At 33.8% G+C, this 19,938-nt stretch overlaps 1 protein-coding gene across 2 annotated transcripts in view; it reads left to right on the forward strand.

Annotated features, from left to right (window-relative positions):
- The window catches only part of LOC128866001 (protein grainyhead-like), a 246,932-nt gene that overhangs the window by 193,474 nt on the left and 33,520 nt on the right, over positions 1 to 19,938 (forward strand). For both annotated transcript variants that reach the window (XM_054106453.1, XM_054106454.1), the window contains exon 11: positions 9,791 to 9,889. In XM_054106453.1, coding sequence (XP_053962428.1) covers positions 9,791 to 9,889 — 99 coding nt within the window. The remainder of the gene's footprint in view (positions 1 to 9,790; positions 9,890 to 19,938) is intronic.

Below are 19,938 nucleotides of genomic sequence, written 5' to 3' on the forward strand. Positions count from 1 at the left end.
AAAAACAGCCTATATCGAACTTGAAATGGTTGCAGCATTGGTAAAGATGAAAAACTAAATCGGAATGCCATTGCTGCAAACGGTCTATAGTTAACGGCAAATAGTCATTGGCTACTGGTAAAAGGCATCTAAAAACAATACCAGCAGTGTGGCAGTGCGTGTTGCGCGGCAATTAATCGCCATGTCGCAGACGATACACACACACACACACGTACACACAAATTGCTGACAACAAAAATGAAATGTACGAATCAATTTCCGCTGTCTGCGACAAACGCACACGCATCGCCACACAGCGGTGCGCCCAACAATAACAACCAATATGTATGCACTTTAGAGTGCGCAGAAAAAGCAGTCTGATTGGCGGTCACACGGTCTAACTTGCTAAGCTCAAAGGCGGCTGGAGGCCGACGGGCTGACTAGCTCACCGAGGCATTGCTGCACTGGCTGATCCGGCGCGCCAGACACTCTGGCCGCCAGTGCTGCAAAAGGAAAACCACAACAACAACAACAACATGACACGCCGGCAGTATACATAGGAAACCGCTGTTCAATTTAAAGTTGCTCTTATTGTTGTATGGCTATTGATTTTGCTTTTACTGTTGTTGCTGTTGCATGCCGCTTGTGTGCTGCAGCGCGTTGCCTACATATTTCTCATTGCGCGACGACTTGTTTTTATTGCTCGATTTTTGTGCGTGCAACAATGCTTGTTATTGCTATTGTTACTGTTGTTACACATCCTGCATGTTGCATGCATCATCATTTTACTGCACCATTTCTAAAAATGAAACCGTTGCAGATCTCTTTTTCGCGCTGTCGCCCGTTTGGTAGCGGCGCAAACGATTTGTGGCATGTACATGCGTTATGCGAGCAAAACAAAGCAAATAACAATAATAATGCAAATAAAAAGAAAAACAAAAACAAAAACAAGCAATAACAGCAACATCCACAATATTATCACCAATGACAATGCGAATGCACGCGTTACAAGCAAGCGACACGTTACATTTCTGTCAATAGCAGCTACAACAGCTAGACAAATAAATATATTGATTTTACGGCAAACACTTGCCACACTTGCAACGCATGATGTGTAGCGCTGGCAATGCGTGCAACATGCAGTTAACTTGTTGCTGAACAATGGCTATATTTGTTTGTTTTTACTATAAATGCGGCCATTATCAAGCAACCTGCCACACTTGCCACGTTGGCTATGGCTTTGTTGCAAGCTGAGCTGCACTTGCCAGTCTCGGGTGCAAGGTGTGAGGTTGTGGCAAATGCTTTCATGTTACGCTTACAAGCATGTAATGCTATTTAGTTGTTGTTTTAGGCACTTGACTTGCCATGCTGTTGCTGCTGTTGTTGTTAATCTTGCTGTGGCTGTTGCACGGCTATAATTCTTTCAATGGATTGCATGTGTTGTTGCATGCTTGGCGTACAAATGCAATCTGTCATGTCGGCGCGAGGGACGCGCACGATAGAGATTCGACTTTTTATTAACTAACAACACATGCAACAAAAGCAACAACAGCAAAGGAATTAAGCATAAAGAGCGAACGAGGCAATAAGAGCCAACAGAAATCAACTTGTAAATGACAAGTTGACCAAGAATGAGTGCAAATGCAAGGCAATAACAACAACAGCAACAACAAAAGTAATAACAACAGCAACCACAATACAGCTGTTACAATGTCGAACCATGACAACTACAACAATTTCGCATGTCAAAGAAATATTATTAATGGCTTCAAAATGAAGTACGCATATGTCAAAGAACAACAACAACAATGGTGTCGCTAATGGAAATTAAACCGCAAAAACGACAAACAACTATAACTGCGAAGTCTACAACATGGCTTGTTAATAATGACAACTAGCAGAAAAATTAAAAAAAATCTAAATTAAATGATAAAAATGCAAAACAAAAGAAAATAGTATAAAAAAATATTGGCGCAAAGAACAACAGCAATAATAACCACTGAGAAGCATAGCGTGAAAAAATTCGACTTCAGCGACAAACTCGCAACAAGTGGGCGCGCTTGGCACTCTACACAACAGGCAACAGCCATGAAAGATTTATAATTTTTTATTTTTGGTTCGTTTCTATAATTATTGTATTTCTTTGCAATAAAAAAGCAACAAGCAATAAAAGCTCCGGTGATAAGGGCGCAGGTGACAAAAAGTGCAACAATAATAAAAGCAACAAGGAAGAGAGTTACAACAGCATCAATATAAAAAATATAGCATTAAACATAAGCAGACCCATAACAACAATGAAAACATGAAAAAACACATGCGTATCACGCATGTATGCAATGACACAAAAAGCACAGCTCACTTTGCCTCTATATGCATATACGAGCAGCAACATCACATTTATGTTTTGTGTTTTCATAAAACGTAATAAATAATCATTAAATAAAAATTTACTCCACTGATATTGGTTTCTTTAAGCTCTGGTTGCACTCAACAGCGAAGCAGTGAAATGAATGCCCTTAGTGCATGCTTCGAACAAGTCTTTCCTTCATTTAAAGTAGTACATTTTTATTCAAGTAATTTCCTGTTATTTTAATTACAAGTACTTACAGCCGAATGTGCTTGTGCGTGACTATCATTCGAGACCCATTGCCGGCATGAAACACTAAAATGCGTCTCCTAATAGAGGTCGCCTCTCGGCAAGGAATAACAAATCTCCGAGCGTATTTCTGTTATGAAAAATCTCCTCTTGAAAAGTCATTTGCCCCTCAGAGGTGGCATAAAACTCTTGGCTTAGGCTCCTTGTAGAAAGACATCAAGACGCACACCACAAATAGGAGGAAGACCTCGGCCAAACAATCAATAAATACGCGCCAAGTATATTATAGAAATATTTTTCTTGATTGGCGCGACAACCAGTCGTTTCTTTCTCTTTTAACCAGTGCCAGTAGAATACACCAAGTGCAGCCGAGTCATGCTCCACCTGATATTGCAAATGCAGAAGAAGCCTTCCTCTTCCTCTGCTATCACCAGCTGGTACCGCATCGAAAAGCTTCAGAGCCTGATCGTTTGTATCCATTCGAACGGTATGCCGAGCCAACGAAGCCGCTAGACTATGTCTATGTTGTCGTGAAGCTCATACAGCTCATTGTTCCATCACCTAGGATACTCGCCGTCGCACATATGAAAAAGGTCCAAAAACTTGCGCAGAATATTTCTTTGAAATACTCTAAGGGACGCCTTATCGGATGTTGTCATTGTCCAAGGGGCATGCTGAGAGCCTTAAAAAGTATTAGTTTTGTTATACATATACATATGTATAAGTATATACTTGCAAGACCGCAATACAAAGCATTTTTTCTTTCACCTAAATTGATTGATTTGAAAGTCAAGTTTTCAAAAGTTCATAATTTTAAATTTTTTGCTATTCCTTGCGATAGGTAGGTAGCTTTATATAACCAGATCGGCGTTTTTATAGCTTTTTAATTTTTCACACAAGTGAAAATTTGCTGATGATGTACTTATTTATATATTGCAGCTGTATTGTAATTGGAATCAAATATATTTAATTTATTTCACGAAATATTAATTGACAGGATATTAGAATATTAATTTCTTATTTTATGTGATACTTTTTAGTCGGTCCGTAGCTTAATTGAACAAGAACATATTATTAAATTCCAAACAAGCCGCATTCAACAAGATATACATAGATGGTTTCGATATTTATCTGCTTTGAACAGTGTCTGAAATGTCAACTGTTAACCCCTTATAATTCGTAATTTTAATCTTTTCAAACGGGTTCTGTACATGCGCTGGGTTTATTAGACGAAAACGATCCATTACTCGTACCGCTTATGAAAAGAAAATCTCAAGAGCTTGAGAACTAAAAATGATGACACAAAACGGAAATATGTTTAGAATACATTTTTTTTATTATAATCCGGTAGATAATTTCATGGATTTTATTTTCCGAATATAATATCCGGCATATGTCTTCCGCGGATACGAGTTACATGGTCCATTCCATCACTCCAAATTTTGATAACTTTTTCCAATAAATCTGAATAATAAATGTAAACGCCCAATCAGCAAACATGCGATGCCAACGACAGCTTTAACCATTTGGCTTCAATTCTTAGTGGTCTGATAAATTCTAAATCATAACTCCTTATGAATGTAAAAAATGGACGTAATTTTTAATAAATTTAATTAAAACGAAATTTCACACTACAATAATTTAATAGCTAACTGTAAATTTATATGAAGGAATAAAAAATATTTGTGTGACTGTCGAATGTACTTTGGAATTAAGTATTTGAATAACAAATTAAATGCTCAAAAGCTTTTGGTGAATAAAAACAGGAAATTTCCAAATCGGTTTTACAATAATCAGGTATGAGAGAGTTTCACAGCGTTGTGGAATGTGCCTTGATTACAAATATTTTTCTAACAATATGAAATCTGCTTTCTTTAACGTTTTGAATAATTAATCAAATAACGAAGCATAAATCATTTACAGTAAGTGCTTCAGCTGCTAACTTCTAATTTATATAAAAGGATGATAGTGATGGTCTAGATGTGCGCTAAAAGTATCATTTAATTTTTTTTTTAATTTCCTTATTCATTGTTTTTTTTTTATTACGTTATTTTAATTAATTTTATTTTATTTTCTTACTTTGATTTATTTTACTTAATTTTATTCTAATTCAGTTTCTTTCATTGATTACTTAATTTTATTTTAATTAAATTGATTCATTTTTATTTAGTTATTTAATTTTTATTTTAGTTTATTTTAATTTCTATTGACTTACTCATTTGATGCTATTGTTTTTTATATTTTTATTTTATATTATCTCGTTTTATTTTTATTATATCATATTTAATTTTTTGTTTATTCAATTTAACATATGGGCATTTTCACAAAAAGGTCAACCACGAGTGCAAAACTCAAACTGTTCCTGAAAACTTTTTGTTGATGAATAATAATCTCAAATGTGTTTACTTTATAAATATAAAAGAATTTTTCTTTTCTTTTAATTTTGAGCCGAAATATACAACTAATATACAAAATTTACAAAAATCTAGCTCTTTTGACCAAATATACCAACTTTTTTCCTTGTAATATTCCCTTATTCAAAGCAATACTATGCTGTTTTTATAATTTAAAAATCTTCTACTGATAGTAACAAAATGTTTAACAAGCAGAAAGACTTAGTGGAGATCGATTAACGGTAGTTTTTTTTTGATTACTTCTGCTTATATTCGTATGTCGCGTCCGTTACCGAAAAATAGCATTTATTGTTCTCATTAGTGCAAAAAGTGTTGAAGTATAAAATGCTTTCAGACTTTAAGCAAATAACTTATTTGACTTAAGAAAAGTAGCCATTGACTCTCGACAAAAACGATTAATAAAATTTATTGGTGTTTGAAATTTGTCGCGTCCGTTACCGCGAACCTTAAATTTTAAATAAAGTCGTAGAGTTTGCACAAGATTAAAATTTTATAGATGGCAAAAACGGCAAAAGAAACAAGAAAAGCAATAACAACGAAATATAGAGAGAAAATGAAAGAAGACGTCGAGAAATGGCAGGAATACAAGAAGAAAGAAGCTAAACGAAAGCAAGAGTATCGAAAAAGATTATCGCAAAAAATGAAAAGTGATTGCAATTTATTAGAAAAGAAGAAAGAAAAGGACCGTGTTAGGCAGCAAGTTTTGCGTCAAAAAAAGAGCGTAAATAATATTGATAGTTTGAATTGCGAAATTTACAGCTGTAAGCAAACGATGGGAAAAGCAATAAAAAAGTTGAGCGTGCGTTACCTAAAAACCTGAATAGAAAAATAGCTATCCTCAAATCTTTATGCAATAAATATCTTAGGCCAACAGAAACGATGGATGAAAATACTACCAAGTCATCAAAAAGCCTGATGCGTGAAAAATTAATTGAAAAATTCTTTTTGCAAGATGGAATCAGCGTTCAAGCTCCTGGGAGAAAGGATACAATGCTAATCAATGGGAAAGTAGTCTCAAAACGTTTTATGCTTATGACCTTAACAGAAGCATATCAACTCTTCAAAGCCGAATATACCGAGGAAAAAGTCTGCAAAACTATTTTTATTCGTTCTAAGCCGACTTACATTCAGTTAATCAATAATTTACGACACAATATGTGTATCTGTAAGTACCATGCAAATTTTATTTTCTTACTAGAAGGCTGTGCAAAGATTATACCGCAGATTCCTGCCAAAGCTGATTTATTTCTTACAAGAGTTTACTGCGACGTTATGAATGAAAAGTGCATGGCTAATACTTGTGACAGCTGTGTACGCGATATTAAAGACGATCTAGTTCCAATACAGTTTATTAACCAATTTGATACGCAAATCAAATGGAAACAGTGGAGAAAAGTAGACGATCGCATAACTTTAAACTACACTATTGGTCCTTTAAGGGGGGAAGCTGGTCTAGAATTTTGAAAAAATCGAAAAAAATTTTTTGTCTTAAAAGGTGCTTTAGGGTCTTAGAAATAATATACCAAATGAGGGATGCCAGCAAAAATGTCTAAATGCCCAAATTTTTCATTCGACGGCAGTGCCTCGCAGGTATGCCCCGAACGCTACTTACAACTTTAAACGCGTTTTTCTCGAAATCACTTTTTTTAAACTGGCCGAAGACATAACTCGAACAAATCTTTACCGATTCTTACGAAATTTTGACAATACATTCGAAATACCTTTCTCCGGAGACGTACGTAGGATTTTTTATTTATATTACATAGTTTTTTTTTTAATCAACAATTTTATGTCGTTCTTTATAGTGAAAATTGTAACTTTTTGTTCAAACGTGCACCATTTCGCGAAAAAACAAAATATCGAAAAAATCCTACGTACGTCTCTTTCTGTTGTTATATAGAAACTAAAAAAATTTTATTTTTTGATCCAGGACAAAAATTAAGGAGTTTACGTCTTCGGCAATGGACCCACTAGAAAAAAAGGCGCCTTAGGAGAACTGCTGGACAGCGGCCATTTTGAAATTAATTCAGACGAAAAATTTTGTATTTGTACCATGAAAGCTATATTATTAAACCTATTTCACAGATTTTCGATTGATTCCTTTGTTGAGTCAAAATAAATTCATAAAATATGCCCATTTTTTGCGCTCTAGACCAACTTCCCCCCTTAAGCGACTTAATTCATGATGTACGTGTTTACGTGCGTAGCTTGGGTTCTTGGTGAAACCAAGTCCTATGCTGTTATCAGTGATAGATTGACTCACAGTAAATTCGACGTTTACTGCTTTATTTCCAAAATTATCAATATCTTACAAAACCAGTACAAAGGAGTTACCAGCATTTATATTATCTCTGATGGAAGCACTTCCCAATTCAAAAATAAATTTATTCTTTCTAGTATTCCAAGACTTGCAGCTGAATTTCATTGCGGAATCTTAGAGTGGAATTTTTTCGCCACTTCACATGGCAAAGGTGCTGTAGACGGAATAGGTGCCGTACTTAAACGAAAAGTCTGGCAAATCGTTAAAGCAAGAAATATCATTCTCGGTGATGCCTTATGCTTCTATGAATGTGCTAAGAACAACATTGATGGAGTTAAAATTTTGTATATCTCTGGAACACAAATTGATAGTTTTTCTAATCAACTGTCAGAGTTATGGCAAAATGTTCCAAATATCAAAGGAGTTAAAAGTATGCATAGGTTTTCATATTTCGACAGTAAATGTATTGAAATTGCTCGGTCGGCCTATTCATTAAAGACAATAATAATAAAAATAGACCATCCTAAAAACTAATAACTTTCTTCTTAATTTTTTAAGTTGTTTTTACTGTAATATTACTTGAGTTTTTATTTTCAATAAAATTGAAGTGTTATAATGAAAAAAATTCTATTTCCTAGCTCATGGAAAATTTTGTCGCGTCCGTATTTCTTCTATACTCAATTAAAAAAAACGAAGAGAAAATTATCATATTTCATAAACCTACGAATAACAGTCATCTGTTCGCATTTATTAACATATATATTGTATATATATAAAAATCCTTAATTTGCTGAATTTTGTATATTTCTGAATGCGCCTCAAAAAAACTTCTATTTTTTGTCGCGTCCGTATCACTTTATAATTGCTTATAACTACGTACTTATTTGTAAAAGATCTTTCCCGTATATATTAAAATCTAGCACTCCGTCAGCCCTTTAAAACAATATCAATATATATAAACTTTTACTTTGTCTTCATTGTTTTGGACGCACTTAAAAGCGTACAAATGTCGCGTCCGTTATCGTGAAAATGCCCATATATTGTTCTTTTTTGTTTGTAATTATACTTTTTTTACAATAATTTTTTTAACATTTTTTATTTTTATTTTATTATACTTTTAATTGTGTTTTTTTCCTGATGTTTTATCTTATCGTTTAACCATTTTATATTACTTTTATTTTATTTTTATTACTTTTTTTTGGGTAAATATTTTATTTAATTTAAAAAAATGTTATCTTTTTTAATTTCTATTAATATTTTTAATATTTTTTTACTTATGTTTTATAATATTTTTTATTTTATTTTGAGTGTTTCATTTTTTATTTTTTGCTCATCTTATATTATCTTAATTTTTATGTGTTATATTTTTATGTCTTTATCTTTTTTATGTCTTTTTATTCTTTATTTTTTATTTTTATTATTTTAATTTATTTAATTTAATTAATTTATTCTATATTATTTTCTTAAATTTTATTTTAATTCGGTAAATCAGTTTTAATTTATTTATTTATTTAAGGTATTTAATTTTTATTTAGTCTTAAATTTTATTTTAATTCAGTAAATCAGTTTTAATTTACTTATTTATTTAAGGTATTTAATTTTTATTTAGTAGTCTTCTAATTTGTATCATTTTACTCAATTATTAACATTTAAATATTAATTTTTTTGTTGCGTTGCCTTTGTTTCATCTTATTTTATTCCTTTTTTTAATAGTACAATTTATTTTTTAAACTTATTTTTATTTATATTTTTTTATTGATATCTAATTTTTTATTTTAGTCTACTTTATTTCATGTTAACTCTATTTACATAATTGTTTTCATTATATCTTAGATATCCTATTTTAGTTTTTATTTTGTGTTTTATATATAATTTAATTTGTTCATTTTATGTTATTGTACTTAATTTTCCATTTAATTTTAATTTCATTTAGTTTTAATTTTTAATGGATTTTAATTGAGATATTTAATTTATTTATTTAATTATGCTATTTTACTCATTTAATGTTTTTTTGTTAAGCGTTATCTTGTTTTATTTTTATTTTTTTATTTTATCTAACTAATTTTTATAACTTTCAAATTGAATAAATTTGTGTTTAGTTATTAAAATTTTTATTTTATCTTCCTTTTTGTATTAAATTTTTTACTTTGGTTCGTCTTATTTTACTCTTTTTTTATATACATTGTATTGTATTAACATTTCTTGTTTCCTTAGTACACCTTTTTTATTTTTATTTTTTGGTTTTGTTACCTTTCATCACTTTTATGTTACTTTTAATTTTATTTTTTTAATGATGTTTCATTTTATTTCATGTTATATTTTGTTTATTTTATTCAATTTGTTTTATTATTTTCTTTTATGGTAGCTTATTTAATTTTTTAATTTAAATTTTTTTACTTTATATTATTATTATTTTTTTCATTTTACTCTTTTTATTTGCTTTTGAATGTGATTTTCCTATTTTAATTAATTTTACAATCTGTGTTCACAAATTCGATATAATTTAACTGTTATTTATTTTATTTTCCTCTATCGTTGCAGGGTCTGCCGCTACACATTCAAATCGACACATTCGAGGATCCGCGTGATGCTCAAGTCTTCCATCGAGGCTACTGCCAAATTAAGGTCTTCTGCGATAAGGTAAGTGCAGTTCTAATAATTCTATTAATTGATTGCTTGCGTATGGGCCACCACCACATCCAAGGCACAGCGGAATATTATGCAGCTTGCAACAAGTGCTAATGTCTGCATCAGCAGGATTATACATAATATTTAATCACAGCTTCCATGCAAACGAAGTAACAACAAAAAAACTTCAGATGCTAGCGGACAGTGACTGGTGACTGGGGCTTGACACTCAGTGACAGTTTCGGTAGGCGTCAATCAATGCCAAGTGGCAGGTAACACAACGCATACGCACACACATCCAACCATCTGCGCTGGCCAACGGTGTGGCATAAAGGGTGCGTCGCGTCAGCTACACACACAGTCGCATATAAGTCCATAAAGATATTTACAGCTAGATATTCGTACATCCGATTTGGCTGTCATTTCATCATCAGCGTCGCTCAAAAGGATTAAAAAACGCAATTTCGCATGCGCACTATGCGTACATACAAATGTATGAGTGTGTAAATGAATGCAGAAAATTACCCCGTAAAGATTATAGCGCGTCTGTGGCTGTGTGCGCGAACGCGCTATGCAGTAGTATGTGTTTACAAGTTTTTAATTAAAAATTTTGACAGCCGCAAATGTGAATGTCCGTGGCAAGTAGCCGTATGGCTGACACGCGTCTGTCGCACCTAACTGTATGCCGCTGTTACAGCGAGTGCCTTTGGCTGGGAGTAGCTGTGACTTTTGATTTGATTGACATTCGGCAAGCACACTTGCACGCAGTCATACAATTAAAACTAAAAGTATGTCACAATGCAAGAAAAATTTAAAATCAAGAAAACGAAAAAATCAAAAAATAAAAAAATGTGTTGCAAATATTATTGCGTAAGCGGTTAGTGACAGCTATGCAACTGCCCCAACCGCAATTCCTACACGCACTTCACGTTATTCTACACATCAGTGTGCCTCACTTCGTCTTCTTTTGCTTCACACTCCTCCGCATGCGATTGCGCCCCGCCGCTTCACTTTTGCGCTCGGCTCCGCCTCCCCACACAGCTACACATATCAACGTCACTTCCTTTGCGTATAAAAGTTCGTTGCCAAAGTCTTGCGTTTCGCTACGGCCACACAACTGTTGCAACGGGCTATTGCATAACTGCATAGGCATTACGAGCGCGCGCTGCTTATTGTTGCAACTTGACAGCGGAATCTGTGTCGCCTTCACTTTTGCTGCCCTTTTTCGGTTGCATATAAATAAATCGTATAGATGAGTATATATTTCAATAAATGCACGAAAGGTATATATAATATTATACTTATATATATGTATATATTTTTTATGTGCCTTTAAGTAGAGCACCACGCTCGCCTGCCCCTACACCTTGTCCGTCCGACCGTCCGTTCATGTGGTCCACCTTGCCGTGTCCATTCATGCCACACTGACGCGTAATGTCATTGAATCCATTGCGACATTGCGGTGTCGTTGCCGTTGCGGCTGCCGTTAAACCCTTTCGTGATGCTGTTGTTGTTGCTGCTTTATTATCAATGTTATGGTTATTGGTGTAGTTGTTGTTGTGCTATGTGAAATTAATACGGCAATCAATGCAAAGCAATCCATTGGCGCGCATTTCGTTCCGCCTCGTGGCCGTTGAGTGTTGGCCGGTGCAATAGCCTACCTTTGCAGTGCGATCGAATGTTCGCCTACCTGATTTATTTCGTCCGCTTCATTTACAGATAAAGCAAAATAATGATAGTTAAGAAAAAATACAATATTGGTGTAAAGATTGCCTCCTGTCCTTCCCGTTTGATTGTCGTGGGGTTTTTGGGATTTTTTTCTCTCACGTAACAAGTGGGCGCTTAACGAAAGAAGCAGGTGTAGAGCGTTTGAGCCGAAAAGTAAAAAAAAGAAACAAATGAAAAAAGTTACATTTTTGTATGTAATAAGCGCCACATATGTGTGAGTGAACGTGTAGATAATAGATACTTATTTCTGATCTTTTAAAAAGTTTATATATGGAAATACAGGTCGGGTATTTGTAGCACTGTAAGAGTTATAGAAGCTTCGCCTTTGCTTGCTTAAGACGCGAAGTTGCTTAGAATAAGGTAGAATATACCGGCTCAGATGTTACAAAAATCCTATTCAGGTCTCAGTCTTACCTATACTGCATTGTTTTAGCGTCATATGCGAAAAAAAGGACAAATCTCCACCTCGCCAAAATACCTGGCCGACATATAGACCAATTCTTGCCCTAAAGATACGCTTAGGTGATTATGAGAACACACGCATATGTAGCAGCTACTGAGAGACGTATCAAGATGTAAAGCTTCTTCTACTTTTAGTTTTATCAAATACGTAGAACCTTGTTCGCTGTATCATTAGTGCATCATAGAGTATTGTGATGCAACATACGCTGACTTCCTAATGCGATATGCTCCATTGGAATTCACAATTCATTTTAGTTATGTTAGATGGCTGCCACAGAAGAAAGGCATTTGTCGGGATTTTTAAATGGGAAATCGTGTTTTGTCCATTGATAAAATCTACGCTGATTACAGTTGGCCAACATGTTGCTGTGACATTGTTGTAATTGTTGTAACAGCATAAGCATCCCCCATAAATATAAGTATTTAGATTATGCTTCTGGAGTGACAATTCTTGGTGGTATATGAATCCTGGTCCTTCTGGTAACGTAGAACCGACTGTCGTGGGAGCAGCCAGTGATGAGGAACATAGTTCTTGTTTCGTGACCATTTTTAATGCGCTCACATCCCCCATTCTCTTCGGAAAAGATATGCATTTCTAGCCATGAAAGTATTATAGGTATTACAGATATTCATACACGCACACTTTCGAAAGCTACTATCTTATTTTTATTTCAAAATGCTAATTTGCTTCGAGTCCCTTCAAAGGAATTTTTCTCCCAAATTTATAAAAATGCACATACAAGTATAAATTTTCACATAGTTACATGCTTGCGTGGGCATCCAATCATCCAGCAAAGCCATCAGTGTCCCCACGAAATATAATTTCAAACAAAAAAGCCGAAATATGTTGTAAAAGGGTCGACATTGATTGTCAGCAACAACGAAACCAAAAACAAAATGAATACATTTTACAACAGCTAAAACGTTAATAAAACAACAACACGTTTATTTGGTAGCAGCAAAGTTGCAAAACATAAATAAAAACATCGAACAGCATCGGAATGACCGAAATCAGCAAAAAAATAAAACGCTAAAGAACAAAAACGAAATTTAATAACAGCGACAAGTGTGACCTTAAAACTCTTATCGGCTTTTGTTCAGTACCCACTTATGCCCGTGTACACATTTGCACAAGTCGACAGTATGTGGATCTACTTATTGTACATACCATACCAGCACACACAGGCAACTGAGTTTTCCCCCAATTCAGAGTCTCAAAAGCATCGCTGCCTGCAACGCCACTACGCTCCTACACACGTTTCTGTTGCACGTAGTGAGACCTTTTGATTCATTTAAAATTATTTTACTCTTATATTTTTGTTGCTTTTACATACTTTTTTTGAGACTTTTTTATTGACTTGTAATGTATTTCTCTGTGGCTGTCCTTCAAAAATGTCCTGCCTGCCGGCTTGTTTGTAAGCAAAGTGTGTCGGCCCTTCACTTTTCGGCTCGATCGCTAAATGTGAAAACTTTATGTCAATATTTTTATGGTTTTAACTTGCCGTTGCGGCTAGCCAAATAACAGCAATGTTTGAGTAATAAAGCTTTTTGGACATTTGGCGCGTTTGTTTTTGTTTTTTGCTTGCTTTTAGAAACAGTCTTATTAATGTTTTTGTTTTTGGAATTCGACAATGTTTCAATAGCCACTAGCAATTTTAATAAGCCGTGTTACATTGGAAAACAAAAATGTATATATACATATATATATACAGTAGGTTCTGTTTTTATGCGGCTTTTTTTTATGCGGTTTTGAAATAGTGCGGTTTTTTTTTTAATTAAAAAATGCATGTCGACCTATCGGGAATTGTACATATAAACAAGATTCTAAACCAGCTAAGCAAAAACTTATCACAGATTACATCAGAAATGCTAACCCTACAAGTATGGAACCGCCTGCATAACTATCTAGATCAGACGTGTACATTTCCTCAAGTGACGGAAGTGATTTTACGCCAAATCCTAAACGAATGCGCAACATGTGGGTATTGTCTGCTTCTATTTCTGACGTAAATTTATTTTTCGATTCTGACGTTTCTTAAATAAAGATATAATTTTCAAAAATACAATATTTTGTTTGTGCGATTTTATTTAATTATTTCAGATTCATGCGGTCTATGGAACGTATCTATAGTAATAATATGGGACTAGTGCCCTTTTTTATGCGATTTTATTACATTATTTCAGATTTATGCGGTTCTTAGCACTTTTGAAACGTATCTATAGTTTTACTATAGAACTGGTATCTTTTTTTATGCTGTTTCTTGCGGAACGTATCTACCGCTTAAAAACAGAATCTACTGTGTATACTTGCTTTGAGATACGCTCATTAAAATGAAGCGATTGCAGACTCAAAATAAACATAAAATATGAAATATTAAATATAAAGTATAAAATTTAAAATAATAGGTCTATTTATAAGTTCGTGCGGTTTTACAACAGATGGCGTAACTTGATTATTATTCCATCGATCCACATTTCCAAACATTCATTGGAGAGCTACTGTCGTAAGGCACAAACGTCAGTATAAGTTTTTTATTTGAAGCGTAAACAACAATATTTTTACCACACTTGAAAATGTCGAATTTCGTGCCAAATAATGTGTTTTTGCGGGGAATTCTTCTTCATTATTTTAATATGAAGAAAAAAGCAGCCGAAAGTCATCGTATCTTGGTGGAAGTTTATGGTGAGCATGCTCTATCTGAGCGAACGTGCCAGAAGTGGTTTGCACGCTTTAAAAGTGGTGATTTTGGCTTGGAAGACGAAGAACGCGAGGGTGCGCCGCCAAAGTTCATGGATACCGAATTGGAGGAATTGCTCGATCAAGATCCGGCTCAAACGCAAGAAGAGGTTGCAAAAACTTTGGGAGTTGATCAATCAACCATTTCCAAACGTTTAAAAGCCATGGGAATGATCCGAAAGGTAGGCCATTGGGTGCCGTATGAATTGAAGCCAAGAGACGTTGAACGCCGTTTTATGGCATGCGAACAACTGCTTCAACGGCACAAAAGAAAGGGTTTTTTGCATCGAATTGTGACTGGCGATGAAAAGTGGGTCCATTACGACAATCCAAAACGTCGGGCAACGTATGGATACCCTGGCCATGCTTCAACATCGACGTCGGCGCAGAATATTCATGGCCTGAAGGTTATGCTGTGTATCTGGTGGGACCAGCTGGGTGTTGTGTATTATGAGCTACTGAAACCGAATGAAACGATTACGGGGGATGTCTACCGACGACAATTGATGCGTTTGAGCCGAGCACTGCGAGAAAAACGGCCGCAATACGCCGATAGACACGACAAAGTTATTTTGCAACATGACAATGCTCGGCCACATGTTGCACAAGTGGTCAAAACATACTTAGAAACGCTCAAATGGGATGTCCTACCCCACCCGCCGTATAGTCCAGACCTTGCGCCATCCGATTACTATCTCTTCCGATCGATGCAACATGGCCTGGCTGACCAGCACTTCCGTAATTACGATGAAGTCAAAAAATGGATCGATTCGTGGATTGCGGCAAAACCGACCGAATTTTTCACAAAGGGAATCCGTGAATTGCCAGAAAGATGGGAAAAAGTAGTAGTAAGCGATGGACAATATTTTGAATATTAAATTTGTAACCATTTTACGTCAATAAAGTTTCAAATTTCGAAAAAAACCGCACGAACTTATTCATAGTCCTATTATAAAATATAAAATATAAAACATAAAATATAAAATATAAAATATAAAATATAAAATATAAAATATGAAATATAAAATATTAAATATTAAATATAAAATACAAAATACAAAATATAAAATATAAAATATAAAATATAAAATATAAAATATAAAATATAAAATATAAAATACAAAATACAAAATATAAAATATAAAATATAAAATATAAAATATAAAATATAAAACATAAAATATAAAATATAAAATATAAAATATAAAATATTAAATATAAAATACAAAATACAAAATATAAAATATAAAATATAAAATATAAAATATAAAATATAAAATATAAAATATAAAATACAAAATACAAAATATAAAATATAAAATATAAAATATAAAATATAAAATATTAAATATAAAATACAAAATACAAAATATAAAATATAAAATATAAAATATAAAATATAAAATACAAAATACAAAATATAAAATATAAAATATAAAATATAAAATATAAAATATAAAATATAAAATATTAAATATAAAATACAAAATACAAAATATAAAATATAAAATATAAAATATAAAATATAAAATATAAAATATAAAACATAAAATATAAAATATAAAATATAAAATATAAAATATAAAATATAAAATATTAAATATAAAATACAAAATATAAAATATAAAATATAAAATATAAAATATAAAATATAAAGAATAAAATATGAAATATAAAATATAAAATATAAAGAATAAAATATGAAATATAAAATATAAAATATAAAGAATAAAATATGAAATATAAAATATAAAATATAAAGAATAAAATATGAAATATAAAATATAAAATATAAAATATAAAATATTAAATATAAAATACAAAATACAAAATATAAAATATAAAATATAAAATATAAAATATAAAATATAAAATATAAAATATAAAATATAAAATATAAAATACAAAATATAAAATATAAAATATAAAATATAAAGAATAAAATATGAAATATAAAATATAAAATATAAAGAATAAAATATGAAATATAAAATATAAAATATAAAGAATAAAATATGAAATATAAAATATAAAATATAAAATATTAAATATAAAAATTAAAACTTTAAATATTAAATAACACTAAAATATGAAATATAAAAATATCGTGTACCATTTTCAAAGAGAAGCTATTTTTTGCGCCTCACCGTGAAATTTTTATCATTTCGAGGTGCAGTTGTTTTCCGTTTCCTTACTTTTGTCTTATTGCCTGAACTCATTTGCATTGAAACCATTTTTATGCTGCGCTTTAAGCCCGTTTTCTTGTCTTTGGTTTTGTTTTTTTCGGACCAGGGAACGTTGTTGTATTTATAACGCGCTTTATTGCTTGTATTACTGTTGTTTTAGTCGCCTTTATTATTGTAATAGTTGTTTGGTGTGATTTTGACTGCCTCTGCCTACAACTTGGCCACGTTCCTTCATTTGTGTCTGCAGCATCGTGGTTTTTACTCTTTATTTTTAATATTTTAAAGCAGCAACAAAAATTTGGCTCATTATTTTTACATTGTAGCCGAATATCAAAGCACATTTCGGCACATTTTTGTGTGTAAGGAAGTTTTTGGTATTTTTTCACTTATTACCCTGTCCTCCTCTTTTTGCCCTTTTGTTTTCTCCCTTCTGTTCGAGACTGCACCAGCTTTTATTGCTACTTGCAGCATATTATTATTACCAAAGTATGCAGCTACAAAGGTATCCTTATTTATTTGTTGTTGTTGTTGTTGTCATTATTATCGTTTTTGTTGTTCTGATTGCACCACAGTATGCCGCGGTTACGCCCTGTAATTGGGCGCTTATCGTGCTATCAATTATACATACAGCCACTTTCATGCTAAGCATAAACATGCATATATGGGTGTGTGTGTTTGTGTTTGTGTATCAGCACATGAATGGCAATTGCCGGTGTTCAAACCATAATTGAGCGCTTTGGAGCGCGCAATCGCACCCTATTGATTGCAAGTGGTAAAGGTCGTGCAAGGGATCTGGATTTTCAGCACCGCAATGGAGCACTTGCCCTATGAATGCACACAAAAAAGCTTGCTGAAGCATATGAAATAATACATACAAGCGTATATGTGGGCATACATATTAACACTTGTGTGTGCTGTAATGTAGGAGCATTGGAAACCCAGGGTGGCAACGCATATATTTTTTTTCTTTTGCTAGTTTATCATCAATATTTATTTTTTGCGACTACACGCTGATGCGCTCATCTATAAGGATTTATCAGAGAAAGTAAAAAACGGGAATACGCAGTGTATAATGAAATTTATTTCCCCAAATACAAAGCTAAGTTAGATTCAGGTGGGCGAAAGGAAGACTACTAGAAAGTGTACCAACCTGCTTTTTTCTGGATATAGGACTGGTTTCCGATGTAATATTACTTCTGCGTGCTGAACACGATTCAGTTTTTCAAAATTCCAATGTTCAGTTTGATGACTTTAGCTCCACTTTTTGTTCTTGCGGCCGCCATATTGAAACCGCTACTTTGATTTTTGCAAAACTGATATTGGTTTCGTAAGCAGCGATTCCAAAAATCCTCCTGTAGAAAATTTTTTAGGAGCTTGAAAAATAGTTATTTGCATGGAACTATTCAGGAAACACATTTAGTCATTAAAAAGAAAAGGTCACTTTAATATTAAACATGAAATCTAAATGTATTTCCTACGCAACTTCTTTACCCTTTCTGTTGCTTAGCCAAATTTAGTTTATTTGCAAAAATCATACTATTTGTTATCTTCTTCCACTTCTCACAAAACCCAGTCGCGTAGAATTTACACGCTACCACGCAGCACCAAGTGTGTGCCGCCAAATGTTAGGCGTTGCATGTGCGCCGCACAACATACGTGCATTCAACTTAATATATGTTAGTCATCTGATCTATGCGGCGCACTATCCAACATCAATTCCACTTGTGTCAGCAATAAATTTCGGCACTTCTGCTACTTCACACAAATGCTACCCCACGAGCGCGCCGCCAGAAACCCGATCAGTGAAGTGACCCTGACAGTCGCCAACACTCAACTAGGCACGGCTCATAGCGGCTAATTTCACAATCGATATCACAACGCAGATATCAGTATCGGTAACAAGAGCAAAAATAATAACACTGAACATGCAAGCAAAAAAACAAAAAACAAAAAAATAAGAAACAGACAGCAAAGCAGCGCCATAATGGCGTATGCGCTACTTAAGAGAATTTATGCCGCACGGCTTGCGCGTACTGCATCGCCGAGCCGCGCGCAATCCATCACTTGTGGAACGCATATATTAGAGGTGGCGCACAAGTACCGACTCAATAGCATATCCGCCTGCTTAGGCTCGAAAGCAACTTCCTTTGAACCTCACACCCAAACTTAAGAGTGCGCGCATATGATCGATTTTCCCTTAATCTATCGAAAAATTTGCCGCATCGAATGTTCGCGTTACGCGGAATGGTCTGCGCGTCGTTTCACGCTTATCGTCGTATTTACCGCTTTATTAGCGATTCCTTTCGCAGCTAATATCATCAGCATTGCTATCTAATTTGCGTCGAAATGACGCTGCTGCCATTGCGACCACCAACGCCTCAGCCACCGCTGCCCCCATCGATATTGACAAAGTATAACCACCGTTAAGCCTCGCGCTCCAAAATGCACTTATACAAGTACGTATGTGTTTGTGTTTATCTACTTCACGCGCTTTACATGCAACACTTTGTGTGTTGGCTGAACAGTTACACGCCAGTTGCACTGCCGTTGCTAAGCACCGCCAATGGAGCGCATCAAAATCGAATTGAAATCTGCATGCAACACAGCAACAGCGCATACAAAATGTTGTTGCGGCAATTTGATTGTGGTTTGTTGCTTTGTTATTTTTTGCATTGTTTGGTGCATGCAACATGCCTATTAACGTGTTGTTCATTTTGCTAACACACCAACAACAATTCCTGCTTATGCCGCTTAATCGCTATACAAGTACTAGGAAGCTGTAGCCGCGTCGCGCAGCTGTGCACATCTGGCCCCGAACCGAATGTTGGTTGGTTGCCGTTGCTCAACACACCCGCTGCGTTTGCTAATGGTACACTATGTATGCGCGCGCGTGTGTGTGCTAAGATTCTTATAGTTGTTGCTGCATCTGTTGTGATAACTCTAATGCG

This window comes from Anastrepha ludens, chromosome 6, assembly GCF_028408465.1.
Source record: "Anastrepha ludens isolate Willacy chromosome 6, idAnaLude1.1, whole genome shotgun sequence".
Lineage (NCBI taxonomy): Eukaryota > Metazoa > Arthropoda > Insecta > Diptera > Tephritidae > Anastrepha > Anastrepha ludens.